General features: G+C 50.9%; 1 protein-coding gene across 10 annotated transcripts in view; it reads right to left on the bottom strand.

Moving 5' to 3' along the window:
* Positions 1 to 27,443, bottom strand: part of ptgr2 (prostaglandin reductase 2) — a 61,721-nt gene that overhangs the window by 10,160 nt on the left and 24,118 nt on the right. For 9 of the 10 annotated variants that reach the window (XM_069917316.1, XM_069917319.1, XM_069917315.1 and 6 more), the window contains one exon: positions 21,859 to 22,029. The exons of the other annotated variant lie outside the window; for it this stretch is intronic. In XM_069917316.1, coding sequence (XP_069773417.1) covers positions 21,859 to 22,029 — 171 coding nt within the window. The remainder of the gene's footprint in view (positions 1 to 21,858; positions 22,030 to 27,443) is intronic. 10 annotated transcript variants of the gene reach the window in all.

The following is a 27,443-nucleotide window of genomic DNA, read 5'->3' as shown; positions in this document are numbered from 1 at the left end:
TGTCCAACAACAGTCAGCCGGCATTGATGGATTAGTTGCCCTGATATCGCTTTTCCATGGTCCAAATGTCCTGGTGAAACCTTTCACCATGTTCATCACTGACTTCACCAAGATCAGCAAGGAAGAAGTCCATGTGCGAAATAGGACAGGAAATCACAAAAATAGGTTGCATCAAAAAAACGGTACGTAAAGGTGGTGTTCATGATCAGCAGCCCAAAATACACAAATTCACCCAACAGTGTTTAGGAAGCAAAATCTTCGTTGTCCAGTGTGACTTGACTTTTCCCCATCAACATTTGAAATCTTAGAATGTTAATTCTGTTTTTTGTCACTCATCATACTGACCATATAGAAGCGACCATGTTGAATTCAAAGAGTAACCAAAAACCTTCAACTTTCAGAATATCTATACATGCTGCACAACTGTCCCAACCATTCCATCTTGCACTAAGAGATTAGTTTTCTGAAAATTACTAATTGTCAGGAAAATCAGAAACACCAAATGTTTATCAGGCAGGCTGTTACAAGAGTTTAAATTTAGGTATCTTACTCCAAAACTGGAGTTTTTCAGATTAAAAAATACAGGATAGGGAATGTACTATAGAAGGCGATGGAACTCCTGCTCCTAGACTGGGTATTTCCTTTGAACTCATCCTTGCATAAATGATGTAAACGGTGTTTCTTCATACAGTACAGCAGTAAGGGAGAATAGTCTCAGCCTGGCAATAACACTCCCAGTCACCTATCAAGGGGAAAACACACTTATTAGGTCATAGTGGTGGTCAGCAATCATAGCGCTGTAGCAACTATGTTGCAGTGTGAAATGAAGAACAAAAAAATGATCAGACGTGGTCGAGTCAAAGTTCAGTAAAAGTCATTTACTCAGTTACTTGCAGCTTTTGAAAACCCCACACAATCCAAATGATTTCATCACATTGTGACATCATGACGTCACTCAGAACCTCCTGAGCCGGTTTGATTAAGCCTCCGGTGAGCCTCTACAACACCCTGATTCAATTACAATCATTTTCACTGGATCTAAATCCTCTCCCTCCCCAATAGCAGTGGTAGTTTGTCCACCAGAAGGACTTCAAGGACAATAAATACTGGCCTCATCGGTGATGGTCAGAGCCTGGAAAATGAATAAATGCGAAACATTTTTCAATACCCTATTCATTTACTAAGACAGCAACCAATGTCACAGATCCATAAACAGCACTCATTTCTTCTATGTTGTAGCAAATGAGCTCTCTATCTCATAAAACTCCACCCCTTTCATTCTTAAAATAGATGAGATATGTGATCTGCTGACTTGCTCTAGAAGATTTAATTGCTGTGATAGTATTCAGGACCTTTGCTTGACAGCAAATGAGTTCAATATATTACTGCTGATTTCAGGCAATTATTCTGTGCGTAGAATAAGCCAGTTATTGAATCATTTAAAAAGGTATGGTCCAATGGTCTGGAAGAGTTCAAGTTTATTTAACAACTCAACAAAACTTATTTCTCTGGTCCTCGGTATAAAACACTGGGGAAACATATACTGATGTCACATGCATACAGTACATTTTCCAGACTTATCCCGCTGCCCTTTTGAATAAAGGAACAACATAAGCTGTCCTTCAATCTTTAACCATTTTGCTCATGGCCAGTGAAGTGACAAAAATCTCTTTTGGGAGTCCTAGCAATCTCCACTGTGCTTTCCTTAGTATCCTTGGTTAGATTCCATTTAATTTGAGGATTTATCCATCTTAATGTTCTCCAATATTTCTAATGCTGCCTCATCTCAATTCTCTAGACTCCACATCTTTCTTCCTGGAGAATCCTAATAGAATTATTCTTTAGGACCTCACTCGTATTCCTGATCTCCTTATAAGCCATTTTCTGGTTTCTAATAATAAAGCTTTAGGAATCAGATTTGCCTTGATCCCAATTTGCCTTCCTAATTTCATTCTTCTCTGCTACTTTCCCTGTAAGCCTCAAAGGATTCAATCAACACCAATATCCCATACCTGACATATACTTCCCTCTTTTCGCTAATCAAACCTTCGAAAATTATTTGGTAATCAAGGCTCCCGAACTTTACCGTGTTTGCTTTCTACTCTTTCAGTGATATGCCAACTCTGAATTGCTTTTAGGTATCCGCATTTTTTCTCTGACATTGCATATTATGGTAATTTAATTTATACTTTGTACTGGGTGTATCTTACATATCTGTGTTGATGCAGCAAACAAGAATTTTGGTTCATCTGTACATTGAGTGATGTATATGTCAATACACTACCACACTTGTATTCTCTTTCTTTTAAACGCCTTTCATCTGCTCCCATCTAAAAGGATAGTCACAGGACCCCAAATTAACCAAAGTTCAAATAAATTGTCAAGAGTACATATATGACATCACATAACCTGGATTCTTTTTACTGCAGCCAGACAGAATTTCTACTTATTAGTAACTGTAAACTGTACTCAAGAAGCTATGTATACAAATGAGAGAAAGGCAAACAAAAAATGTAAACAAACGGACTTACCATAGAAAAAATTATTCAGTCATAAATAATGTTCAAAGTACGAGTGTTTAAATAAGTCTGTGGTTTAGGAGTCTTTGTTTAAGGTGTAGCAACTATTCCTGAATCATGTGGTATGAGTCTAGTGGCACCAATACCTCTTTTCTGATGGCAGTAGCAAGAACAGAGCATGTCCTAAGTGGTGTGGATCCTTGATGATTGCTGCTGCTCTTTGACAGCAGCATTCCACATAGATTTTCTCAATGCCTGTGATGTACTGTCCTGTGCCACTACCTATTTCAGGACATTTTAAAGAGGTATTGGTACCCCCACACTAGGCCATGATGCAGTAGGTCAGCACACTTTCCACTATACATCCGTAGAAATTTGCCAAGGTTTTCGATGTCATATTGATTCTTCACCAACTTCTGAGGAATAAAGGCACTGATGTGCATCAACACCAGCCTCCCAAAACACTTCATTGTTGATTCTCAATCAGGCAGGTTACCACACTCTTGGGCACCCATACAATTGAAGCCTGTTTGAATCAGATGGGTCAAGAGTGAGATGTTGAAGATGTTCGTGAATATATTGGCAAGTTAGTTGACCCAGGTTTTCAGGTACACAGGTACTCCCCCCAGACTGGATGCTTTCCTTTAATTCACTCTCCTGAAGGCAGCCCTCATGTCATCTTCGAATATTGACAGTAGAGGATCATCGGGGATGTGGGGATGCACAGTGGTTCTTCCTTGTTCTGGTGGTCAAATCGGGCATAGAAGGCCCTGAGCTCACCTGGGAGTGAAGCTTTGCTGTCCTTATTGAATTGGATTTGGTTATTTAGCAGGTTATGACATTTATGTGCTACTGCAGCTGTTAGATAACCAAGAGACAGCAGCTCAGTTAGTGGAGTGCCAGCTGAGCTAATATGTACAGATTTGTGTGATTACAAGGCTGGTTTCAATTCACTTCCTGAATCATACCTAGAAACACTTCTACCAAGACAGATCAGGAAGATGATACAGAAGTCAGAAAGAACTGACAGATAGGAACAAAATCTAATTAAAATTGATCAGCTATATGTTTTGTAATCAAGGAAGAAATTGTATGTAAAATACTAAGGTTTCAGAACCTGGATTACGGTTTTTGGATAGTGTGGAGGATTATCAAGCAAACCAGATGATGTGGTCCAGGTAGGGACCAATGATGTGGGTCAGGAAGGATAATGAGGTCCTGCAAAGAGAGTTCACTTCACTAACTGAAGAACAAAACCTCCAGGATGTGATCTCAGGATTGCTACCTGTGTCACAGTGAAGTGAGATGAGAAATATGAGGAAGATGCATCTAAAATATGGCTACAGAGATGGTGCAAGGGTGAGAACTTCAAATTTCTGGATCATTGTCTCTCTTCCAGGGAAGGTGGGACGTGGGGCAGTTTGCATCTGAAGTGCAGGAGGACTAATATCCTTGCGGGAAGATTTGCTTGCACTTCCAGGGGGTTTAAACTAGTTTGGCAGGGGAATGGGAAGCAGAATGATCAGAATAGAGGAGATGGTGGAAAATTTAATCCAACATCTTGTGAGTTAGTGAGGAAGGACAAGCAGTGGAGGAAGCACAAATGTAAATGAGTGAGTTGGAGAGTTTAAAATGTGTTTATTTCAATGCAATAAGTATTAGGGGTAAGGGAAATGAACTTAGAGCATGGATCAGAACGTGGAATTATGAAATTATGGCCATTGCAGAGACTTTCTTTGACGCAAGTGCAGGATTGACTGATTCAGGTATCAGGGTTTTAGATGTTTTAAAAGGGATAGGGTGGAAGATAAAAGAGCTGGGGGGTAGGGGGTGAGTAGCACTATTAATCAGTATTACAGCTGCAGAAAGGAAATACGTTGTGGAGGGATTGTCTACTGAGTCAGTGTGGGTGGAAGTTAGAAATAGGAGGGAGTGATCATTGTATTAGTAGTCTGTAGACCCCAAAAAGAGACTGAGGAATAAATAAGTAGGCAGATTTTGGAATAGTACAGAAATTACAGTGTTGTTGTAATGTGAAGCTTCAACTTCCCAAATATTGACTGGTTCCTCCTTACTGCAAGAAGGATAGATGGGGCAGAATTTTCTAGATGTGTCCAAGAAGGATTCTTGACACAGTATGTGAACCAACAAACTAGCTAAGAGGCCATACTGGATAATGAACCTGGACAAGTGACAGACCTCTCAGTGGGGGAGCACTTTGGGGAAAGTTACCACAACTCCTGACCTTTTGCATAGCTATGGATAAGGATAGGAGTAGACAAGATAGTGGTTTTTAATTGGGGAAGGACTAATTATGATGGGATTAGGCAGGATGTAGGGAGAGTAAATTAGGAACAGATGTTCTCAAGGAAAAACATAGAAGTAATCGAGAGGATTTTTTACAGACCACTTGCGCAGGGTTCTTGATAGGTTTGCCCCCAATGAGACAGGGAAAAGATGGTAGGATAGGGGAACAGTGGTTGACAAAAGTCAGGAAGGGCTTATGAAAATTATATGGTAGACAGGAAGGAACTTAAGAAATTGCTTAGGAGAGCTAGAAGGGGGCATGAGAAGCCCTTGGCAAGTAGGATTAAGGAAAATACTAAGGGATTCTATGCATAGATGAAGAACAGAAGGATGACAAGAGTTAAGGTGAGCCCCCTTCAGGATAAAGAAGGCAACATGTGCCTGGAGGCAAAGAAGTAGGGGAGGCCCTAAATGAATGCTTCATTGTTCACCAGAGAAGGAGCTTAATCATTGTGAGGTCAGTATAGAAAATGCTTGTGTTGCAGCATGTTGAGGTTAAGAATGTGGAAATCCTGGATCTTTTTAAAACATTAGGATTGATAAATTTCAGGGATCAGATAATATATACTGTACCCCAGGTTACTACAGGAAGCAAGGGAAGGAATTGCTGGGATATTGGTAATGTTGCAGCTCCATAAAACTCTGGTCAGACCACACCTGGAATATTGTGTTCGTTTCTGGTCACGTCATTACAGGAATGATGTGGAAGCTAAGGAGAGGTTGCAGATGAGATTTACCATGAGTTGCCAGAATTGAAGAATGCATATTATGAGGAAACATTAACAGAACTTTGGCTTTTCTCTTTGGACCGATGAATAATGATAGGGGTCCTAATAGATGTCTACAAGATTAGGAGCATAGGGCAGACAGTTAGCATTATTTTCCTAGGGCGAGAGTACCAAACACCAATGGACATCTGTACAGGTGAGGAGAAAAGTATAGAGGAGGCAGCAGGGGCAAGGTCTTTTTTAAAAGAGTAGTGGGTACCTGGAATACATTGCTAGAGGTGGTGGTAAAGTGGGTAAAATAGGTAAATTTAAAAGGCTCTTAGACAGGCACATGGATGCTGGAAAAATAGAGGACCAATGTGTGCTATAATGTTCTAGATGCAAGTGTGTGAAGGTATATACGCACACACCTCTTAAATGAAAGATGAAACTGGCAAAATTGTCTCCTGGTTTGATTTGATTTGTGACTACAATGATAGGAATAAAGTTCATACTTTAAGATGAAGTTTGCTGTAAAACATTGTAAATCAAAAGACACAAAGTTATCTCTGTTCTGAAAAGAAGATGAAGGAATCAGAGGGTGAGTGACATTTTAAAGAAAATACAGATGCTGGCAATCTGAACCGAAGCAAATGCAGGAAACAGTCTGCAGGTCAGGGAGCATCAGTGAGGGGGGGGGGGGGGGGGGAAGATAGTCTGTAGGTCAGGCAGCATCAGTTGTGGGGGAGAAACAGTCTGCAGGTCAGGCAGCATCAATGTGGAGGGGAACAGTCTGCAGGTCAAGCAGCATCAGTTGTGGGGGGGAAAGAGTCTGCAGGTCAGGCAGCATCAGCGGGGGGGGAACAGTCTGCAGGTCAGGCAGCATCAGCGGGGGGGGAACAGTCTGCAGCTCAGGCAGCATCAGTTGTGGGGGGAAACAGTCTGCAGGTCAGGCAGCATCGGGGGGGAGACAGTCTGCAGGTCAGGCAGCATCAGTGGGGGGGCGGAACAGTCTGCAGCTCAGGCAGCATCAATGTGGAGGGGAACAGTCTGCAGGTCAGGCAGCATCAATGTGGAGGGGAACAGTCTGCAGGTCAAGCAGCATCAGTTGTGGGGGGGAAAGAGTCTGCAGGTCAGGCAGCATCAGTGGGGGGGGAACAGTCTGCAGGTCAGGCAGCATCAGTTGTGGGGGGAAACAGTCTGCAGGTCAGGCAGCATCAATGTGGAGGGGAACAGTCTGCAGGTCAAGCAGCATCAGTTGTGGGGGGGAAAGAGTCTGCAGGTCAGGCAGCATCAGTGGGGGGGGAACAGTCTGCAGGTCAAGCAGCATCAGTTGTGGGGGGGAAAGAGTCTGCAGGTCAGGCAGCATCAGTTGTGGGGGGAAACAGTCTGCAGGTCAAGCAGCATCAGTTGTGGGGGGGAAAGAGTCTGCAGGTCAGGCAGCATCAGTGGGGGGGGAACAGTCTGCAGGTCAGGCAGCATCAGTTGTGGGGGGAAACAGTCTGCAGGTCAGGCAGCATCGGGGGGGGAGACAGTCTGCAGGTCAGGCAGCATCAGTGGGGGGGGGAACAGTCTGCAGGTCAGGCAGCATCGGGGGGGGAGACAGTCTGCAGGTCAGGCAGCATCAGTGGGGGGGGAACAGTCTGCAGGTCAGGCAGCATCAGTTGTGGGGGGAAACAGTCTGCAGGTCAGGCAGCATCGGAGGGGGGAGACAGTCTGCAGGTCAGGCAGCATCAGTTGTGGGGGGGGAAACAGTCTGCAGGACAGGCAGCATCAGTGTGGGGGGAAACAGTCTGCAGGTCAGGCAGCATCAGTTGTGGGGGGGGAAACAGTCTGCAGGTCAGGCAGCATCAGTTGTGGGGGGAAACAGACTGCAGGTCAGGCAGCATCAGTTGTGGGGGGGGAAACAGTCTGCAGGTCGAGCAGCATCAGTTGTGGGGGGGGAAACAGTCTGCAGGTCAGGCAGCATCAGTTGTGGGGGGAAACAGTCTGCAGGTCAGGCAGCATCAGTGTGGGGCGGAACAGTCTGCAGGTCAAGCAGCATCAGTTGTGGGGGAAAACAGTCTGCAGGTCAGGCAGCGTCAGTGGGGGGGGGGAACAGTCTGCAGGTCAGGCAGCATCAGTTGTGGGGGGAAACAGTCTGCAGGTCAGGCAGCATCAATGGGGGGCGGAACAGTCTTCAGGTCAAGCAGCATCGGGGGGAACAGTCTGCAGGTCAGGCAGCATCAGTGGGGGGGGAACAGTCTGCAGGTCAGGCAGCATCAGTGTGGGGGAAACAGTCTGCAGGTCAAGCAGCATCGGGGGGGAACAGTCTGCAGGTCAGGCAGCATCAGTGGGGGGGGAACAGTCTGCAGGTCAGGCAGCATCAGTGGGGGGCGGAACAGTCTGCAGGTCAGGCAGCATCAGTGGGGGGGGAAACAGTCTGCAGGTCAGGCAGCATCAGTTGTGGGAGGGGAGACAGTCTGCAGGTCAGGCAGCATCGGGGGGGGAACAGTCTGCAGGTCAAGCAGCATCAGTGGGGGGGGAACAGTCTGTACGTCAGGCAGCATCAGTGGGGGGAACAGTCTGCAGGTCAGGCAGCATCAGTTGTGGGGGGAAACAGTCTGCAGGTCAGGCAGCATCGGGGGGGAGACAGTCTGCAGGTCAAGCAGCATCAGTGGGGGGGGAACAGTCTGTAGGTCAGGCAGCATCAGTGGGGGGGGAACAGTCTGTAGGTCAAGCAGCATAAGTGGGGGGGCGGAACAGTCTGCAGGTCAGGCAGCATCAGTGGGGGGGGAACAGTCTGCAGGTCAGGCAGCATCGGGGGGGGGGAACAGTCTGCAGGTCAGGCAGCATCAGTTGTGGGGGGAAACAGTCTGCAGGTCAGGCAGCATCGGGGGGGGAACAGTCTGTAGGTCAGGCAGCATCAGTGGGGGGGGAACAGTCTGCAGGTCAAGCAGCATCAGTGGTGGGGGGAACAGTCTGTAGGTCAGGCAGCATCAGTGGGGGGGGAACAGTCTGTAGGTCAGGCAGCATCGGGGGGGGAACAGTCTGCAGGTCAAGCAGCATCAGTGGTGGGGGGAACAGTCTGTAGGTCAGGCAGCATCAGTGGTGGGGGGAACAGTCTGTAAGTCAGGCAGCATCAGTGGGGGGGGAACAGTCTGTAGGTCAGGCAGCATCAGTGGGGGGGGAACAGTCTGCAGGTCAAGCAGCATCAGTTGTGGGGGGGAAAGAGTCTGCAGGTCAGGCAGCATCAGTTGTGGGGGGAAACAGTCTGCAGGTCAAGCAGCATCAGTTGTGGGGGGGAAAGAGTCTGCAGGTCAGGCAGCATCAGTGGGGGGGGAACAGTCTGCAGGTCAGGCAGCATCAGTTGTGGGGGGAAACAGTCTGCAGGTCAGGCAGCATCGGGGGGGGAGACAGTCTGCAGGTCAGGCAGCATCAGTGGGGGGGGGAACAGTCTGCAGGTCATGCAGCATCGGGGGGGGAGACAGTCTGCAGGTCAGGCAGCATCAGTGGGGGGGGAACAGTCTGCAGGTCAGGCAGCATCAGTTGTGGGGGGAAACAGTCTGCAGGTCAGGCAGCATCGGAGGGGGGAGACAGTCTGCAGGTCAGGCAGCATCAGTTGTGGGGGGGGAAACAGTCTGCAGGACAGGCAGCATCAGTATGGGGGGAAACAGTCTGCAGGTCAGGCAGCATCAGTTGTGGGGGGGGAAACAGTCTGCAGGTCAGGCAGCATCAGTTGTGGGGGGAAACAGACTGCAGGTCAGGCAGCATCAGTTGTGGGGGGGGAAACAGTCTGCAGGTCAAGCAGCATCAGTTGTGGGGGGTGAAACAGTCTGCAGGTCAGGCAGCATCAGTTGTGGGGGGAAACAGTCTGCAGGTCAGGCAGCATCAGTGGGGGGCGGAACAGTCTGCAGGTCAAGCAGCATCAGTTGTGGGGGAAAACAGTCTGCAGGTCAGGCAGCGTCAGTGGGGGGGGGAACAGTCTGCAGGTCAGGCAGCATCAGTTGTGGGGGGAAACAGTCTGCAGGTCAGGCAGCATCAATGGGGGGCGGAACAGTCTTCAGGTCAAGCAGCATCGGGGGGGAACAGTCTGCAGGTCAGGCAGCATCAGTGGGGGGGGAACAGTCTGCAGGTCAGGCAGCATCAGTGTGGGGGAAACAGTCTACAGGTCAAGCAGCATCGGGGGGGAACAGTCTGCAGGTCAGGCAGCATCAGTGGGGGGGGAACAGTCTGCAGGTCAGGCAGCATCAGTGGGGGGCGGAACAGTCTGCAGGTCAGGCAGCATCAGTGGGGGGGGAAACAGTCTACAGGTCAGGCAGCATCAGTTGTGGGAGGGGAGACAGTCTGCAGGTCAGGCAGCATCGGGGGGGGAACAGTCTGCAGGTCAAGCAGCATCAGTGGGGGGGGAACAGTCTGTAGGTCAGGCAGCATCAGTGGGGGGAACAGTCTGCAGGTCAGGCAGCATCAGTTGTGGGGGGAAACAGTCTGCAGGTCAGGCAGCATCGGGGGGGAGACAGTCTGCAGGTCAAGCAGCATCAGTGGGGGGGGAACAGTCTGTAGGTCAGGCAGCATCAGTGGGGGGGGAACAGTCTGTAGGTCAAGCAGCATAAGTGGGGGGGCGGAACAGTCTGCAGGTCAGGCAGCATCAGTGGGGGGGGAACAGTCTGCAGGTCAGGCAGCATCGGGGGGGGGAACAGTCTGCAGGTCAGGCAGCATCAGTTGTGGGGGGAAACAGTCTGCAGGTCAGGCAGCATCGGGGGGGGAACAGTCTGTAGGTCAGGCAGCATCAGTGGGGGGGGAACAGTCTGCAGGTCAAGCAGCATCAGTGGTGGGGGGAACAGTCTGTAGGTCAGGCAGCATCAGTGGGGGGGGAACAGTCTATAGGTCAGGCAGCATCGGGGGGGGGAACAGTCTGCAGGTCAAGCAGCATCAGTGGTGGGGGGAACAGTCTGTAGGTCAGGCAGCATCAGTGGTGGGGGGAACAGTCTGTAAGTCAGGCAGCATCAGTGGGGGGGGAACAGTCTGTAGGTCAGGCAGCATCAGTGGGGGGGGAACAGTCTGCAGGTCAGGCAGCATCGGGGGGGAGACAGTCTGCAGGTCAGGCAGCATCAGTTGTGGGGGGGGAAACAGTCTGTAGGTCAGGCAGCATCAGTGGGGGGGGGAACAGTCTGCAGGTCAAGCAGCATCAGTTGTGGGGGGGGAACAGTCTGCAGGTCAGGCAGCATCAGTTGTGGGGGGGGGAAACAGTCTGTAGGTCAGGCAGCATCAGTGGGGGGGGAACAGTCTGCAGGTCAGGCAACATCAGTGGGGGGGGAACAGTCTGCAGGTCAGGCAGCATCGGGTGGGGGAACAGTCTGCAGGTCAGGCAGCATCAGTTGTGGGGGGAAACAGTCTGCAGGTCAGGCAGCATCGGGGGGGGAACAGTCTGCAGGTCAGGCAGCATCAGTGTGGAGGTAATCAGTCTGCAGGTCAAGCAGCATCAGTGGGGGGGGAACAGTCTGCAGGTCAGGCAGCATCGGGGGGTAAACAGTCTGCAGGTCAAGCAGCATCAGTTGTGGGGGGGGAAACAGTCTGTAGGTCAGGCAGCATCAGTGGGGGGGGAACAGTCTGCAGGTCAGGCAGCATCGGGGGGGGGAACAGTCTGCAGGTCAGGCAGCATCAGTTGTGGGGGGAAACAGTCTGCAGGTCAGGCAGCATCGGGGGGGGGAACAGTCTGCAGGTCAAGCAGCATCAGTTGTGGGGGGGGAAACAGTCTGTAGGTCAGGCAGCATCAGTGGGGGGGGAACAGTCTGTAGGTCAGGCAGCATCAGTGGGGGGGGAACAGTCTGCAGGTCAAGCAGCATCAGTGGTGGGGGGAACAGTCTGTAGGTCAGGCAGCATCAGTGGGGGGGGGAACAGTCTGTAGGTCAGGCAGAATCAGTGGTGGGGGAACAGTCTGCAGGTCAAGCAGCATCAGTGGGGGGGGGAGACAGTCTGCAGGTCAGGCAGCATCGGGGGGGAGACAGTCTGCAGGTCAGGCAGCATCGGGGGGTAAACAGTCTGCAGGTCAAGCAGCATCAGTTGTGGGGGGGAAACAGTCTGCAGGTCAAGCAGCATCAGTTGTGGGGGGGGAACAGTCTGCAGGTCAGGCAGCATCAGTTGTGGGGGGGAAACAGTCTGCAGGTCAAGCAGCATCAGTTGTGGGGGGGGAACAGTCTGCAGGTCAGGCAGCATCAGTTGTGGGGGGGGAAACAGTCTGCAGGTCAAGCAGCATCAGTTGTGGGGGGGGAACAGTCTGCAGGTCAGGCAGCATCAGTGGGGGGGGAACAGTCTGTAGGTCAGGCAGCATCGGGGGGGAACAGTCTGCAGGTCAAGCAGCATCAGTGGGGGGGGAGACAGTCTGCAGGTCAGGCAGCATCGGGGGGGGAGACAGTCTGCAGGTCAGGCAGCATCGGGGGGTAAACAGTCTGCAGGTCAAGCAGCATCAGTTGTGGGGGGGGAAACAGTCTGTAGGTCAGGCAGCATCAGTGGGGGGAGAACAGTCTGTAGGTCAGGCAGCATCAGTGGGGGGGGAACAGTCTGCAGGTCAAGCAGCATCAGTTGTGGGGGGGGAACAGACTGCAGGTCAGGCAGCATCAGTTGTGGGGGGGGGGAAACAGTCTGTAGGTCAGGCAGCATCAGTGGGGGGGGAAACAGTCTGCAGGAGAGGCAGCATCAGTTGTGGGGGGAAACAGTCTGCAGGTCAGGCAGCATCGGGGGGGGAACAGTCTGCAGGTCAGGCAGCATCAGTGTGGGGGTAAACAGTCTGCAGGACAAGCAGCATCGGGGGGTAAACAGTCTGCAGGTCAAGCAGCATCAGTGGTGGGGGGAACAGTCTGCAGGTCAGGCAGCATCAGTGGGGGGGGAGACAGTCTGCAGGTCAGGCAGCATCGGGAGGGGAGACAGTCTGCAAGTCAGGCAGCATCGGGGGGGAGACAGTCTGCAGGTCAAGCAGCATCAGTTGTGGGGGGGGAAACAGTCTGTAGGTCAGGCAACATCAGTGGGGGGGGAACAGTCTGCAGATCAGGCAGCATTGGGGGGGGAACAGTCTGCAGGTCAGGCAGAATCAGTTGTGGGGGGAAACAGTCTGCATGTCAGGCAGTATCGGAGGGGGGGAACAGTCTGCAGGTCAAGCAGCATCAGTTGTGGGGGGGGAAACAGTCTGTAGGTCAGGCAGCATCAGTGGGGGGGAACAGTCTGTAGGTCAGGCAGCATCAGTGGGGGGGGAACAGTCTGCAGGTCAAGCAGCATCAGTGGTGGGGGGAACAGTCTGTAGGTCAGGCAGCATCAGTGGGGGGGAACAGTCTGCAGGTCAGGCAGCATCAGTGGGGGGGGGAAACAGTCTGCAGGTCAGGCAGAAACAGTGGGGGGGCGGAACAGTCTGCAGGTCAGGCTGCATCAGTGGGGGGGGGAACAGTCTGTAGGTCAGGCAGCATCAGTGGGGGTGGAGACAGTCTGCAGGTCAGGCAGCATCGGGGGGGGAGACAGTCTGCAGGTCAGGCAGCATCGGGGGGTAAACAGTCTGCAGGTCAAGCAGCATCAGTTGTGGGGGGGGAAACAGTCTGCAGGTCAAGCAGCATCAGTTGTGGGGGGGGAACAGTCTGCAGGTCAGGCAGCATCAGTTGTGGGGGGGGAACAGTCTGCAGGTCAAGCAGCATCAGTTGTGGGGGGGGAACAGTCTGCAGGTCAAGCAGCATCAGTTGTGGGGGGGGAACAGTCTGCAGGTCAGGCAGCATCAGTTGTGGGGGGAACAGTCTGTAGGTCAGGCAGCTTCAGTGGGGGGGGAACAGTCTGTAGGTCAGGCAGCATCGGGGGGGGAACAGTCTGCAGGTCAAGCAGCATCAGTGGGGGGGGAGACAGTCTGCAGGTCGGGCAGCATCGGGGGGGGAGACAGTCTGCAGGTCAGGCAGCATCGGGGGGTAAACAGTCTGCAGGTCAAGCAGCATCAGTGGGGGGGGAGACAGTCTGCAGGTCAGGCAGCATCGGGAGGGGAGACAGTCTGCAAGTCAGGCAGCATCGGGGGGGAGACAGTCTGCAGGTCAAGCAGCATCAGTTGTGGGGGGGGAAACAGTCTGTAGGTCAGGCAACATCAGTGGGGGGGGAACAGTCTGCAGATCAGGCAGCATCGGGGGGGGAACAGTCTGCAGGTCAGGCAGAATCAGTTGTGGGGGGAAACAGTCTGCATGTCAGGCAGTATCGGAGGGGGGGAACAGTCTGCAGGTCAAGCAGCATCAGTTGTGGGGGGGGAAACAGTCTGTAGGTCAGGCAGCATCAGTGGGGGGGGAACAGTCTGCAGGTCAAGCAGCATCAGTGGTGGGGGGAACAGTCTGTAGGTCAGGCAGCATCAGTGGGGGGGAACAGTCTGCAGGTCAGGCAGCATCAGTGGGGGGGGGAAACAGTCTGCAGGTCAGGCAGAAACAGTGGGGGGGCGGAACAGTCTGCAGGTCAGGCTGCATCAGTGGGGGGGGGAACAGTCTGTAGGTCAGGCAGCATCAGTGGGGGTGGAGACAGTCTGCAGGTCAGGCAGCATCGGGGGGGGAGACAGTCTGCAGGTCAGGCAGCATCGGGGGGTAAACAGTCTGCAGGTCAAGCAGCATCAGTTGTGGGGGGGGAAACAGTCTGCAGGTCAAGCAGCATCAGTTGTGGGGGGGGAACAGTCTGCAGGTCAGGCAGCATCAGTTGTGGGGGGGGAACAGTCTGCAGGTCAAGCAGCATCAGTTGTGGGGGGGGAACAGTCTGCAGGTCAAGCAGCATCAGTTGTGGGGGGGGAACAGTCTGCAGGTCAGGCAGCATCAGTTGTGGGGGGAACAGTCTGTAGGTCAGGCAGCATCAGTGGGGGGGGAACAGTCTGTAGGTCAGGCAGCATCGGGGGGGGAACAGTCTGCAGGTCAAGCAGCATCAGTGGGGGGGGAGACAGTCTGCAGGTCGGGAAGCATCGGGGGGGGAGACAGTCTGCAGGTCAGGCAGCATCGGGGGGTAAACAGTCTGCAGGTCAAGCAGCATCAGTTGTGGGGGGGGAAACAGTCTGCAGGTCAAGCAGCATCAGTTGTGGGGGGGGAACAGTCTGCAGGTCAAGCAGCATCAGTTGTGGGGGGGGAACAGTCTGCAGGTCAGGCAGCATCAGTTGTGGGGGGGGAAACAGTCTGCAGGTCAAGCAGCATCAGTGGGGGGGGAGACAGTCTGCAGGTCAGGCAGCATCGGGGGGGGAGACAGTCTGCAGGTCAGGCAGCATCGGGGGGTAAACAGTCTGCAGGTCAAGCAGCATCAGTTGTGGGGGGGGAAACAGTCTGTAGGTCAGGCAGCATCAGTGGGGGGGGAACAGTCTGTAGGTCAGGCAGCATCAGTGGGGGGGGAACAGTCTGCAGGTCAAGCAGCATCAGTTGTGGGGGGGAACAGACTGCAGGTCAGGCAGCATGAGTTGTGGGGGGGGGGAAACAGTCTGTAGGTCAGGCAGCATCAGTGGGGGGGGAACAGTCTGCAGGTCAGGCAGCATCAGTTGTGGGGGGAAACAGTCTGCAGGTCAGGCAGCATCGGGGGGGGGAACAGTCTGCAGGTCAGGCAGCATCAGTGTGGGGGTAAACAGTCTGCAGGTCAAGCAGCATCGGGGGGGTAAACAGTCTGCAGGTCAAGCAGCATCAGTGGTGGGGGGAACAGTCTGCAGGTCAGGCAGCATCAGTGGGGGGGGAGACAGTCTGCAGGTCAGGCAGCATCGGGGGGGGGAGGCAGACTGCAAGTCAGGCAGCATCAGGGGGGGAGACAGTCTGCAGGTCAAGCAGCATCAGTTGTGGGGGGGGAAACAGTCTGTAGGTCAGGCAGCATCAGTGGGGGTGGAACAGTCTGCAGGTCAGGCAGCATCGGGGGGGGGAACAGTCTGCAGGTCAGGCAGAATCAGTTGTGGGGGGAAACAGTCTGCATGTCAGGCAGCATCGGAGGGGGGGAACAGTCTGCAGGTCAAGCAGCATCAGTTGTGGGGGGGGAAACAGTCTGTAGGTCAGGCAGCATCAGTGGGGGGGAACAGTCTGTAGGTCAGGCAGCATCAGTGGGGGGGGAACAGTCTGCAGGTCAAGCAGCATCAGTGGTGGGGGGAACAGTCTGTAGGTCAGGCAGCATCAGTGGGGGGGGAACAGTCTGCAAGTCAGGCAGCATCAGTGGGGGGGGGAAACATTCTGCAGGTCAGGCAGAAACAGTGGGGGGGCGGAACAGTCTGCAGGTCAGGCTGCATCAGTGGGGGGGGGAACAGTCTGTAGGTCAGGCAGCATCAGTGGGGGTGGAGACAGTCTGCAGGTCAGGAAGCATCGGGGGGGGAGACAGTCTGCAGGTCAGGCAGCATCGGGGGGTAAACAGTCTGCAGGTCAAGCAGCATCAGTTGTGGGGGGGGAAACAGTCTGCAGGTCAAGCAGCATCAGTTGTGGGGGGGGAACAGTCTGCAGGTCAGGCAGCATCAGTTGTGGGGGGGGGAACAGTCTGCAGGTCAAGCAGCATCAGTTGTGGGGGGGGAACAGTCTGCAGGTCAAGCAGCATCAGTTGTGGGGGGGGAACAGTCTGCAGGTCAGGCAGCATCAGTTGTGGGGGGAACAGTCTGTAGGTCAGGCAGCATCAGTGGGGGGGGAACAGTCTGTAGGTCAGGCAGCATCAGTGGGGGGGGAACAGTCTGTAGGTCAGGCAGCATCGGGGGGGAACAGTCTGCAGGTCAAGCAGCATCAGTGGGGGGGGAGACAGTCTGCAGGTCGGGCAGCATCGGGGGGGAGACAGTCTGAAGGTCAGGCAGCATCGGGGGGTAAACAGTCTGCAGGTCAAGCAGCATCAGTTGTGGGGGGGGAAACAGTCTGCAGGTCAAGCAGCATCAGTTGTGGGGGGGGAACAGTCTGCAGGTCAGGCAGCATCAGTTGTGGGGGGGGAAACAGTCTGCAGGTCAAGCAGCATCAGTTGTGGGGGGGGAACAGTCTGCAGGTCAGGCAGCATCAGTTGTGGGGGGGGAAACAGTCTGCAGGTCAAGCAGCATCAGTTGTGGGGGGGGAACAGTCTGCAGGTCAGGCAGCATCAGTGGGGGGGGAACAGTCTGTAGGTCAGGCAGCATCGGGGGGGGAACAGTCTGCAGGTCAAGCAGCATCAGTGGAGGGGAGATAGTCTGCAGGTCAAGCAGCATCGGGGGGGGAGACAGTCTGCAGGTCAGGCAGCATCGGGGGGTAAACAGTCTGCAGGTGAAGCAGCATCAGTTGTGGGGGGGGAAACAGTCTGTAGGTCAGGCAGCATCAGTGGGGGGGGAACAGTCTGTAGGTCAGGCAGCATCAGTGGGGGGGGGAACAGTCTGCAGGTCAAGCAGCATCAGTTGTGGGGGGGGAACAGTCTGCAGGTCAGGCAGCATCAGTTGTGGGGGGGGAAACAGTCTGTAGGTCAGGCAGCATCAGTGGGGGGGGAACAGTCTGCAGGTCAGGCAGCATCAGTTGTGGGGGGAAACAGTCTGCAGGTCAGGCAGCATCGGGGGGGGGAACAGTCTGCAGGTCAGGCAGCATCAGTGTGGGGGTAAACAGTCTGCAGGTCAAGCAGCATCGGGGGTAAACAGTCTGCAGGTCAAGCAGCATCAGTGGTGGGGGGAACAGTCTGCAGGTCAGGCAGCATCAGTGGGGGGGGAGACAGTCTGCTGGTCAGGCAGCATCGGGGGGGGAGACAGTCTGCAGGTCAGGCAGCATCGGGGGGGAGACAGTCTGCAGGTCAAGCAGCATCAGTTGTGGGGGGGGAAACAGTCTGTAGGTCAGGCAGCATCAGTGGGGGGGGAACAGTCTGTAGGTCAGGCAGCATCAGTGGGGGGGGGAACAGTCTGCAGGTCAAGCAGCATCAGTTGTGGGGGGGGAACAGTCTGCAGGTCAGGCAGCATCAGTTGTGGGGGGGGAAACAGTCTGTAGGTCAGGCAGCATCAGTGGGGGGGGAACAGTCTGCAGGTCAGGCAGCATCAGTTGTGGGGGGAAACAGTCTGCAGGTCAGGCAGCATCGGGGGGGGGAACAGTCTGCAGGTCAGGCAGCATCAGTGTGGGGGTAAACAGTCTGCAGGTCAAGCAGCATCGGGGGGTAAACAGTCTGCAGGTCAAGCAGCATCAGTGGTGGGGGGAACAGTCTGCAGGTCAGGCAGCATCAGTGGGGGGGGAGACAGTCTGCTGGTCAGGCAGCATCGGGGGGGGAGACAGTCTGCAGGTCAGGCAGCATCGGGGGGGAGACAGTCTGCAGGTCAAGCAGCATCAGTTGTGGGGGGGGAAACAGTCTGTAGGTCAGGCAGCATCAGTGGGGGGGGAACAGTCTGCAGGTCAAGCAGCATCAGTTGTGGGGGGGGAAACAGTCTGCAGGTCAAGCAGCATCAGTTGTGGGGGGGGAACAGTCTGCAGGTCAGGCAGCATCAGTTGTGGGGGGGAACAGTCTGCAGGTCAAGCAGCATCAGTTGTGGGGGGGAACAGTCTGCAGGTCAAGCAGCATCAGTTGTGGGGGGGGAACAGTCTGCAGGTCAGGCAGCATCAGTTGTGGGGGGAACAGTCTGTAGGTCAGGCAGCATCAGTGGGGGTGGAGACAGTCTGCAGGTCAGGAAGCATCGGGGGGGGAGACAGTCTGCAGGTCAGGCAGCATCGGGGGGTAAACAGTCTGCAGGTCAAGCAGCATCAGTTGTGGGGGGGGAAACAGTCTGCAGGTCAAGCAGCATCAGTTGTGGGGGGGGAAACAGTCTGCAGGTCAAGCAGCATCAGTTGTGGGGGGGGAACAGTCTGCAGGTCAGGCAGCATCAGTTGTGGGGGGGGAAACAGTCTGCAGGTCAAGCAGCATCAGTTGTGGGGGGGGAACAGTCTGCAGGTCAGGCAGCATCAGTTGTGGGGGGGGAAACAGTCTGCAGGTCAAGCAGCATCAGTTGTGGGGGGGAACAGTCTGCAGGTCAGGCAGCATCAGTGGGGGGGGAACAGTCTGTAGGTCAGGCAGCATCGGGGGGGGAACAGTCTGCAGGTCAAGCAGCATCAGTGGGGGGGGAGACAGACTGCAGGTCAGGCAGCATCGGGGGGGGAGACAGTCTGCAGGTCAGGCAGCATCGGGGGGTAAACAGTCTGCAGGTCAAGCAGCATCAGTTGTGGGGGGGGAAACAGTCTGTAGGTCAGGCAGCATCAGTGGGGGGGGAACAGTCTGTAGGTCAGGCAGCATCAGTGGGGGGGGAACAGTCTGCAGGTCAAGCAGCATCAGTTGTGGGGGGGAACAGACTGCAGGTCAGGCAGCATGAGTTGTGGGGGGGGGAAACAGTCTGTAGGTCAGGCAGCATCAGTGGGGGGGGAACAGTCTGCAGGTCAGGCAGCATCAGTTGTGGGGGGAAACAGTCTGCAGGTCAGGCAGCATCGGGGGGGGAACAGTCTGCAGGTCAGGCAGCATCAGTGTGGGGGTAAACAGTCTGCAGGTCAAGCAGCATCGGGGGGTAAACAGTCTGCAGGTCAAGCAGCATCAGTGGTGGGGGGAACAGTCTGCAGGTCAGGCAGCATCAGTGGGGGGGGAGACAGTCTGCAGGTCAGGCAGCATCGGGGGGGGGAGGCAGACTGCAAGTCAGGCAGCATCAGGGGGGGAGACAGTCTGCAGGTCAAGCAGCATCAGTTGTGGGGGGGGAAACAGTCTGCAGGTCAGGCAGCATCAGTGGGGGGGGAACAGTCTGCAGGTCAGGCAGCATCGGGGGGGGGAACAGTCTGCAGGTCAGGCAGAATCAGTTGTGGGGGGAAACAGTCTGCATGTCAGGCAGCATCGGAGGGGGGGAACAGTCTGCAGGTCAAGCAGCATCAGTTGTGGGGGGGGAAACAGTCTGTAGGTCAGGCAGCATCAGTGGGGGGGGAACAGTCTGCAGGTCAGGCAGCATCAGTTGTGGGGGGGTAAACAGTCTGCAGGTCAAGCAGCATCAGTTGTGGGGGGGGAACAGTCTGCAGGTCAGGCAGCATCAGTGGGGGGGGAACAGTCTGTAGGTCAGGCAGCATCGGGGGGGGAACAGTCTGCAGGTCAAGCAGCATCAGTGGAGGGGAGATAGTCTGCAGGTCAGGCAGCATCGGGGGGGGAGACAGTCTGCAGGTCAGGCAGCATCGGGGGGTAAACAGTCTGCAGGTCAAGCAGCATCAGTTGTGGGGGGGGAAACAGTCTGTAGGTCAGGCAGCATCAGTGGGGGGGGAACAGTCTGTAGGTCAGGCAGCATCAGTGGGGGGGGAACAGTCTGCAGGTCAAGCAGCATCAGTTGTGGGGGGGGAACAGTCTGCAGGTCAGGCAGCATCAGTTGTGGGGGGGGAAACAGTCTGTAGGTCAGGCAGCATCAGTGGGGGGGGAACAGTCTGCAGGTCAGGCAGCATCAGTTGTGGGGGGAAACAGTCTGCAGGTCAGGCAGCATCGGGGGGGGGAACAGTCTGCAGGTCAGGCAGCATGTGTGGGGGTAAACAGTCTGCAGGTCAAGCAGCATCGGGGGGTAAACAGTCTGCAGGTCAAGCAGCATCAGTGGTGGGGGGAACAGTCTGCAGGTCAGGCAGCATCAGTGGGGGGGGAGACAGTCTGCTGGTCAGGCAGCATCGGGGGGGGAGACAGTCTGCAGGTCAGGCAGCATCGGGGGGGAGACAGTCTGCAGGTCAAGCAGCATCAGTTGTGGGGGGGGAAACAGTCTGTAGGTCAGGCAGCATCAGTGGGGGGGGAACAGTCTGCAGGTCAGGCAGCATCGGGGGGGGGGAACAGTCTGCAGGTCAGGCAGCATCAGTTGTGGGGGAAACAGTCTGCATGTCAGGCAGCATCGGGCGGGGAACAGTCTGCAGGTCAAGCAGCATCAGTTGTGGGGGGGGAAACAGTCTGTAGGTCAGGCAGCATCAGTGGGGGGGAACAGTCTGTTGGTCAGGCAGCATCAGTGGGGGGGAACAGTCTGCAGGTCAAGCAGCTTCAGTGGTGGGGGGAACAGTCTGTAGGTCAGGCAGCATCAGTGGGGGGGGGAACAGTCTGCAGGTCAGGCAGCATCAGTGGGGGGGGGAAACAGTCTGCAGGTCAGGCAGCATCAGTGGGGGGGCGGAACAGTCTGCAGGTCAGGCAGCATCAGTGGGGGGGGGGAACAGTCTGTATGTCAGGCAGCATCAGTGGGGGGGGAGACAGTCTGCAGGTCAGGCAGCATCGGGGGGGGAGACAGTCTGCAGGTCAGGCAGCATCGGGGGGTAAACAGTCTGCAGGTCAAGCAGCATCAGTTGTGGGGGGGGAAACAGTCTGCAGGTCAAGCAGCATCAGTTGTGGGGGGGGAACAGTCTGCAGGTCAGGCAGCATCAGTTGTGGGGGGGAACAGTCTGCAGGTCAAGCAGCATCAGTTGTGGGGGGGAACAGTCTGCAGGTCAAGCAGCATCAGTTGTGGGGGGGGAACAGTCTGCAGGTCAGGCAGCATCAGTTGTGGGGGGAACAGTCTGTAGGTCAGGCAGCATCAGTGGGGGTGGAGACAGTCTGCAGGTCAGGAAGCATCGGGGGGGGAGACAGTCTGCAGGTCAGGCAGCATCAGGGGGTAAACAGTCTGCAGGTCAAGCAGCATCAGTTGTGGGGGGGGAAACAGTCTGCAGGTCAAGCAGCATCAGTTGTGGGGGGGGAACAGTCTGCAGGTCAGGCAGCATCAGTTGTGGGGGGGGAACAGTCTGCAGGTCAAGCAGCATCAGTTGTGGGGGGGGAACAGTCTGCAGGTCAAGCAGCATCAGTTGTGGGGGGGGAACAGTCTGCAGGTCAGGCAGCATCAGTTGTGGGGGGAACAGTCTGTAGGTCAGGCAGCATCAGTGGGGGGGGAACAGTCTGTAGGTCAGGCAGCATCGGGGGGGAACAGTCTGCAGGTCAAGCAGCATCAGTGGGGGGGGAGACAGTCTGCAGGTCGGGCAGCATCGGGGGGGAGACAGTCTGAAGGTCAGGCAGCATCGGGGGGTAAACAGTCTGCAGGTCAAGCAGCATCAGTTGTGGGGGGGGAAACAGTCTGTAGGTCAGGCAGCATCAGTGGGGGGGGAACAGTCTGTAGGGCAGGCAGCATCAGTGGGGGGGGGAACAGTCTGCAGGTCAAGCAGCATCAGTTGTGGGGGGGGAACAGTCTGCAGGTCAGGCAGCATCAGTTGTGGGGGGGGGAAACAGTCTGTAGGTCAGGCAGCATCAGTGGGGGGGGAACAGTCTGTAGGTCAGGCAGCATCAGTGGGGGGGGAACAGTCTGCAGGTCAAGCAGCATCAGTGGGGGGGAACAGTCTGCAGGTCAGGCAGCATCGGGGGGGGGGGGGGAGGAACAATTAACTTTGCATATTGAAGATGCTTACGGTTGCTTCAGACCAACCTGCTCTACATACCTGACCGGCTAATGACCCACAAGCTCCTGCAGCACCACTGACCACCATGGTTTGATTGGCTCCAGGCTTCACATGGCCCTTCTCCCTCACACCCAGCAAAGCCGTAAGGCCAGGCAATCCAACAACACCCAAGAAATAGGAGAGGTGCCCATCTACTAGCTGAGCATCAAGCTACAAATAAACAAAAAAAAAACAAAATAAAACTGGTTTTGGAAGTAATTTTAATCCATGCTGAAACAGCTGGATTATCAGTAGTTACACTTCTAGTTTGCAAAATATTGCGCTTTGAATTTTGCTTCACATAGTCTGTCATATTTCCTTTAACACTAGTTACATTTCAGAAGTATATCAATGAAATGATTTTAGTGTATTAAGAGTAATAAAATGAAAATTATATTTTATTGAATATTGGAGTATGTTTGAATCCAAAGTTCTCCCCAATCTCAAGATTTTTCTTTGTCAGTTTGGATAGTTAATCCATAAAATCTTCTTTGCTCAACTAAGAGAAGTGACAATCACTAATAATCCAACTGAAACTAGTCACACTGTGATGAGCAGTGTTCATCATTAACACTATTTCATTGAAACACTTTAGCTTCACAAGACTGCATCCTGTGGCTAAAATTGTCCTCCTATCAGAGGAAAAGATTTACCACAGCAATCAATTTGAAATTCGTCCACAAAAGATGCAAAAACAAGGCAAAAGGGCCACAATGGTAAAATTCTTCGGGGATTAATAAGCCCAAAGTCACCAACTTCCCTCAAAGAGACCACATGTATCTCATGTTGCAGTTCAAATTACACAGATGCAAGACTCCAAAAAGCAGACATCATTAAGATTATGAAAGAATATAAAATGTTAGCGATGAAGACTGCAAATCAAATAGTAAGCCAGCTAAGTACAGGTGGCACCAATTATTTTTTTTTAAATGGGAGAAACATTTGTTCAACCTCTATGATCTACTTCCAATATTCTGCAGGTATGGCAATCCTCAATCTTTTTTTTTTATTTTTTATTTTTCACACTATAAACCATATTGACCAAGATACATAGACATTTTTTCTCTTGAATATATACAGTGTCATTTTCTCCCCTTTTTCACCCCTTCCTTCCCTCCTTCCCTCACCCCCCCTCCCATTCACCCGAAGTTCAATTGATAAGATACATTAAACCCGTTAAACAATGTTGTCACTTAATAAAAATAAACAAGAAATTTTACTGAGTCAGTTCTTTTCGTTGTCTTCTCCTTCTGTCATTTTAGGTGGTGGAAGTCCATGGTAGGATTTCTCTATTGTGTTTCATGTATGGCTCCCATATTTGTTCGAATATTGTGATGTTATTTCTTAAATTATATGTTATTTTTTCTAATGGAATACATTTATTCATTTCTATGTACCATTGTTGTATTCTCAAGTTGTCTTCTAATTTCCAGGTTGACATAATACATTTTTTTGCTGCAGCTAGGGCTATCATAACAAATTTTTTGGTGCTCCATCCAAATCTAGTCCAAATTCTTTATTTCTTATATTACTTAGGAGGAAGATCTCTGGGTTTTTTGGTATATTGCTTTTTGTGATTTTATTTAATATCTGGTTTAGATCTTCCCAAAATTTTTTCACTTTCTCACATGTCCAAATTGCATGAATTTTTGTTCCCGTTTCCTTTTTACAATGAAAACATCTGTCTGATACTGTTGGGTCCCATTTATTTAACTTTTGAGGTGTGATGTATAGCCTGTGTATCCAGTTATATTGTATCATGCGTAACCTCGTGTTTATTGTATTTCTCATAGTTCTGGAGCACAGCTTTTCCCATGTTTCATTCTTTATCTTTATGTTTAGATCTTGTTCCCATTTTTGTTTAGGTTTACCGTTTGTTTCCTCGTTCTCCTTTTCTTGCAGTTTGATGTACATGTTTGTAACAAATTTTTAAATTATCATTGTGTCTGTAATCACATATTCAAAATTGCTTCCTTCTGGTAACCTCAGATTATTTCCCAATTTGTCCTTCAAGTAGGTTTTCAGTTGGTGGTATGCAAACATTGTATTGTGAGTTATATTATATTTATCCTTCATTTGTTCAAAGGATAATAATTTATTTCCCGAAAAACAATTTTCTATTCTTTTGATCCCTTTTCTCTCCCATTCTCTAAAGGAAAGGCTATCTATTGTGAAAGGGATTAGCTGATTTTGCATCAATATTAGTTTTGGTAGTTGGTAATTTGTTTTATTCCTTTCTACATAAATCTTCTTCCAAATGTTGAGCAGATGATGCAATAGCGGTGAATTCCTACGTTGCACCAATTTTTCATCCCATTTATATAGTATATGTTCAGGTATCTTCTCCCCTATTTTATCTAGTTCTAATCTGGTCCAATCTGGTTTTTCCCTTGTTTGATAAAAATTTGCTAGGTATCTTAATTGTGCGGCTCTATAATACTTCTTAAAGTTTGGTAGTTGTAATCCTCCCTGTTTGTTCCATTCTGTTAATTTATCTAGTGCTATCCTCAGTTTCCCCCCTTTCCATAAGAATTTCCTTATTATTTTCTTTAACTCCTTGAAGAATTTCTCTGTTAGGTGAATTGGTAATGACTGAAATAGGTATTGTATCCTTGGGAAAATGTTCATTTTAATACAGTTTATCCTTCCTATCAGTGTTAGTGGTAAGTCTTTCCAATGCTCTAAGTCGTCTTGTAATTTTTTCATTAATGGATGATAATTTAGTTTATATAGATGGCCAAGATTTTTATTTATTTGTATACCTAGGTATCGCATTGCTTGTGTTTGCCATCTAAATGGTGATTCTTTCTTAAACTTTGTGAAATCCGCATTATTCATTGGTATTGCTTCACTTTTATTTGCATGGATCTTGTACCCCGATGCTTATAACGTCATCTGCAAATAGACTGATTTTATATTCCTTCTCTTTTATTTTTATCCCTCTTATTTTATTTTCTGTTCTTATCAGTCTGCTAGTGGTTCTATAGCTAACGCTAACAGTGAGGGAGATAGTGGACATCCTTGCCTTGTTGATCTGCTTAAGTTAAATTGTTTTGATATATATCCATTTACTGTCACTTTCGCCAATGGCCCCTTATATAATGCTTTAATCCAATTAATATATTTCTCTGGTAGGCTGAATTTTTGTAGTACTTTGAATAAATAATTCCATTCTACTCTGTCAAAGGCCTTCTCTGCGTCTAAAGCAACCACTACTGTTGGAGTTTTATTTCCTTCTACTGCATGAATTAAGTTAATAAATTTACAGATATTGTCTGTTGTTCGTCTTTTTTCAATAAATCCAGTTTGGTCTAGATTTACTATTTTTGGTACATAGTCGGCCAATCTGTTTGCTAATAGTTTAGCTATTATCTTATAATCTGTGTTAAGTAAAGATATTGGTCTATATGACGCTGGTGCGAGTGGATCTTTCCCTGTCTTTGGTATTACTGTAATTATTGCTGTTTTGCATGAATTTGGTATGTTTTTTGTTTTATCAATCTGGTTGATTACTTCCAGGAGGGGAGGAATTAATAAGTCTTTAAATGTTTTATAGAATTCTATTGGGAATCCATCCTCTCCTGGTGTTTTATTGTTCGGTAGTTTTTTTAATATCTCCTGTAATTCTTCTATTTCAAATGGTTTTATTAATTTATTTTGCTCCTCTGTTTGTAATTTCGGTAGTTCAATTTTAGTTAGAAATTCATCTATTTTGTCTTCTTTCCCTTTGTTTTCAGTTTGATATAGTTGCTCGTAGAATTCCCTGGTTTTCATTGATCTCCGTTGGATTATATGTAATTTGTTTGTCCTTTTTCCTTAATGCCAATACCATTCTTTGAGTTTGTTCTATCATAAGCTGCCACGCTAGAATTTTGTGCATTTTTTCTCCTAGCTCATAATATTTCTGTTTTGTCTTCATTATGTTCTTCTCCACTTATATGTTTGTAGTGTTTCATATTTTATTTTTTTATCTGCCAATTATCTTCTTTTAGTTGTGTCTTCCTTCATTGCTAATTCTTTTTCTATATTTGTTATTTCCCTTTCCAACTGTTCTGTTTCCCAATTGTAGTCCTTCTTCATCTTAGTTACATAACTTATTATTTGCCCTCTGATGAACGCTTTCATTGCGTCCCATAGTATAAACTTATCTTTCATTGATTCCGTATTTATTTCAAAGTACATTTTAATTTGTCGTTCAATTAATTCTCTAAAATCCTGTCTTTTAAGTAGCATGGAGTTTAATCTCCATCTATACATTCTTGGTGGGATGTCCTCTAGCTCTATTGCCAATAACAGGGGTGAGTGGTCCGATAATAGTCTAGCTTTATATTCCATTTTCCTAACTCTCCCTTGAATGTGGGCTGATAACAGGAATAGGTCTATCCTTGAGTATGTTTTGTGTCTACCCGAATAATATGAATATTCCTTTTCCTTTGGGTGTTGTTTCCTCCATATATTCAAAAGTTGCATTTCTTGCATCGATTTAATTATAAATTTGGTTACTTTGTTCTTTCTGTTAAGTTTTTGTTCCAGTTTTATCCATGTTTGAGTCCAAATTAAGGTTAAAATCCCCTCCTATTAGTATGTTCCCTTGCATATCTGCTATCTTCAAAAAGATATCTTGCATATAAAGGTAGGATGAAGATTAGGGTAGAAGGTAAAAAAGAGAATATTTGTGAGGGTCATTCTCTGAGATGCATATATTTTAATGCAAGAAGCATAGTGAACAAGGTAGATGAGCTGAGAGCATGGATAGATACTTGGGGTCACGATATTGTGGCAATTAGTGAGACCTGGCTACAGGAGGGGCAGGACTGGCAACTTAATGTTCCGGGATACATTTGTTTTAGATGTGATAGATCAGGGGGTAAAAAAGGAGGAGTTGCTCTGCTTGTTAGGGAGGACATTATTGCCGTGAGGTGGCAGGATGGTATGGAGGGATCGACCAGTGAGGCTGTTTGGGTGGAATTGAGGGGTGGAGGAGGCAAGAGGGTGCTAATAGGGGTGTATTACAGACCACCAAATGGGCCAAGGGAATTAGAGGAACAAATTTGTAGGGAGATAACGTATATGTGTGAAAATCATAGGGTAGTGATCATGGGAGATTTTAACTTCCCACACATTGATTGGGATACCCATACAGTTAGAGGGCTGGATGGGCTGGAGTTCGTTAAATGTGTTCAGGATTGTTTTCTAAATCAGTTAGTAGAAGAACCGACTCGGGATGGTGTTATACTGGATCTCCTGTTAGGGAACGAGCTAGGTCAGGTAGCAGACATTAATGTTGGAGAACCAATTGGGTCTAGTGATCATAATTCTGTTAGCTTTAGGGTAGTTTTAAGGAAGAGCAAGGAGAGGCCTAAAGTTGAGGTTCTGGATTGGAAAAGAGCAAATTTCGAAGGAATAAGAAGGGATTTGGGGAGTATTGAGTGGGACAGGATATTTTCAGGTAAGGATGGAGGATATTCAAAAAAGAAATTTTGAGGGTACAGAGTAGTTATGTCCCAGTCTGGATCAAAGGAAAGGCTGGAAGTCATAGGGAGGCTTGGTTTTCGAGGAATATTGGAAATTTGGTTAGGAGAAAA

The sequence above is a fragment of the Narcine bancroftii genome, chromosome 2, assembly GCF_036971445.1.
Source record: "Narcine bancroftii isolate sNarBan1 chromosome 2, sNarBan1.hap1, whole genome shotgun sequence".
NCBI lineage: Eukaryota > Metazoa > Chordata > Chondrichthyes > Torpediniformes > Narcinidae > Narcine > Narcine bancroftii.
The sequence above is the reverse complement of the archived record's forward strand: the minus strand, read 5'-3'. Positions and strand labels throughout refer to the sequence as shown.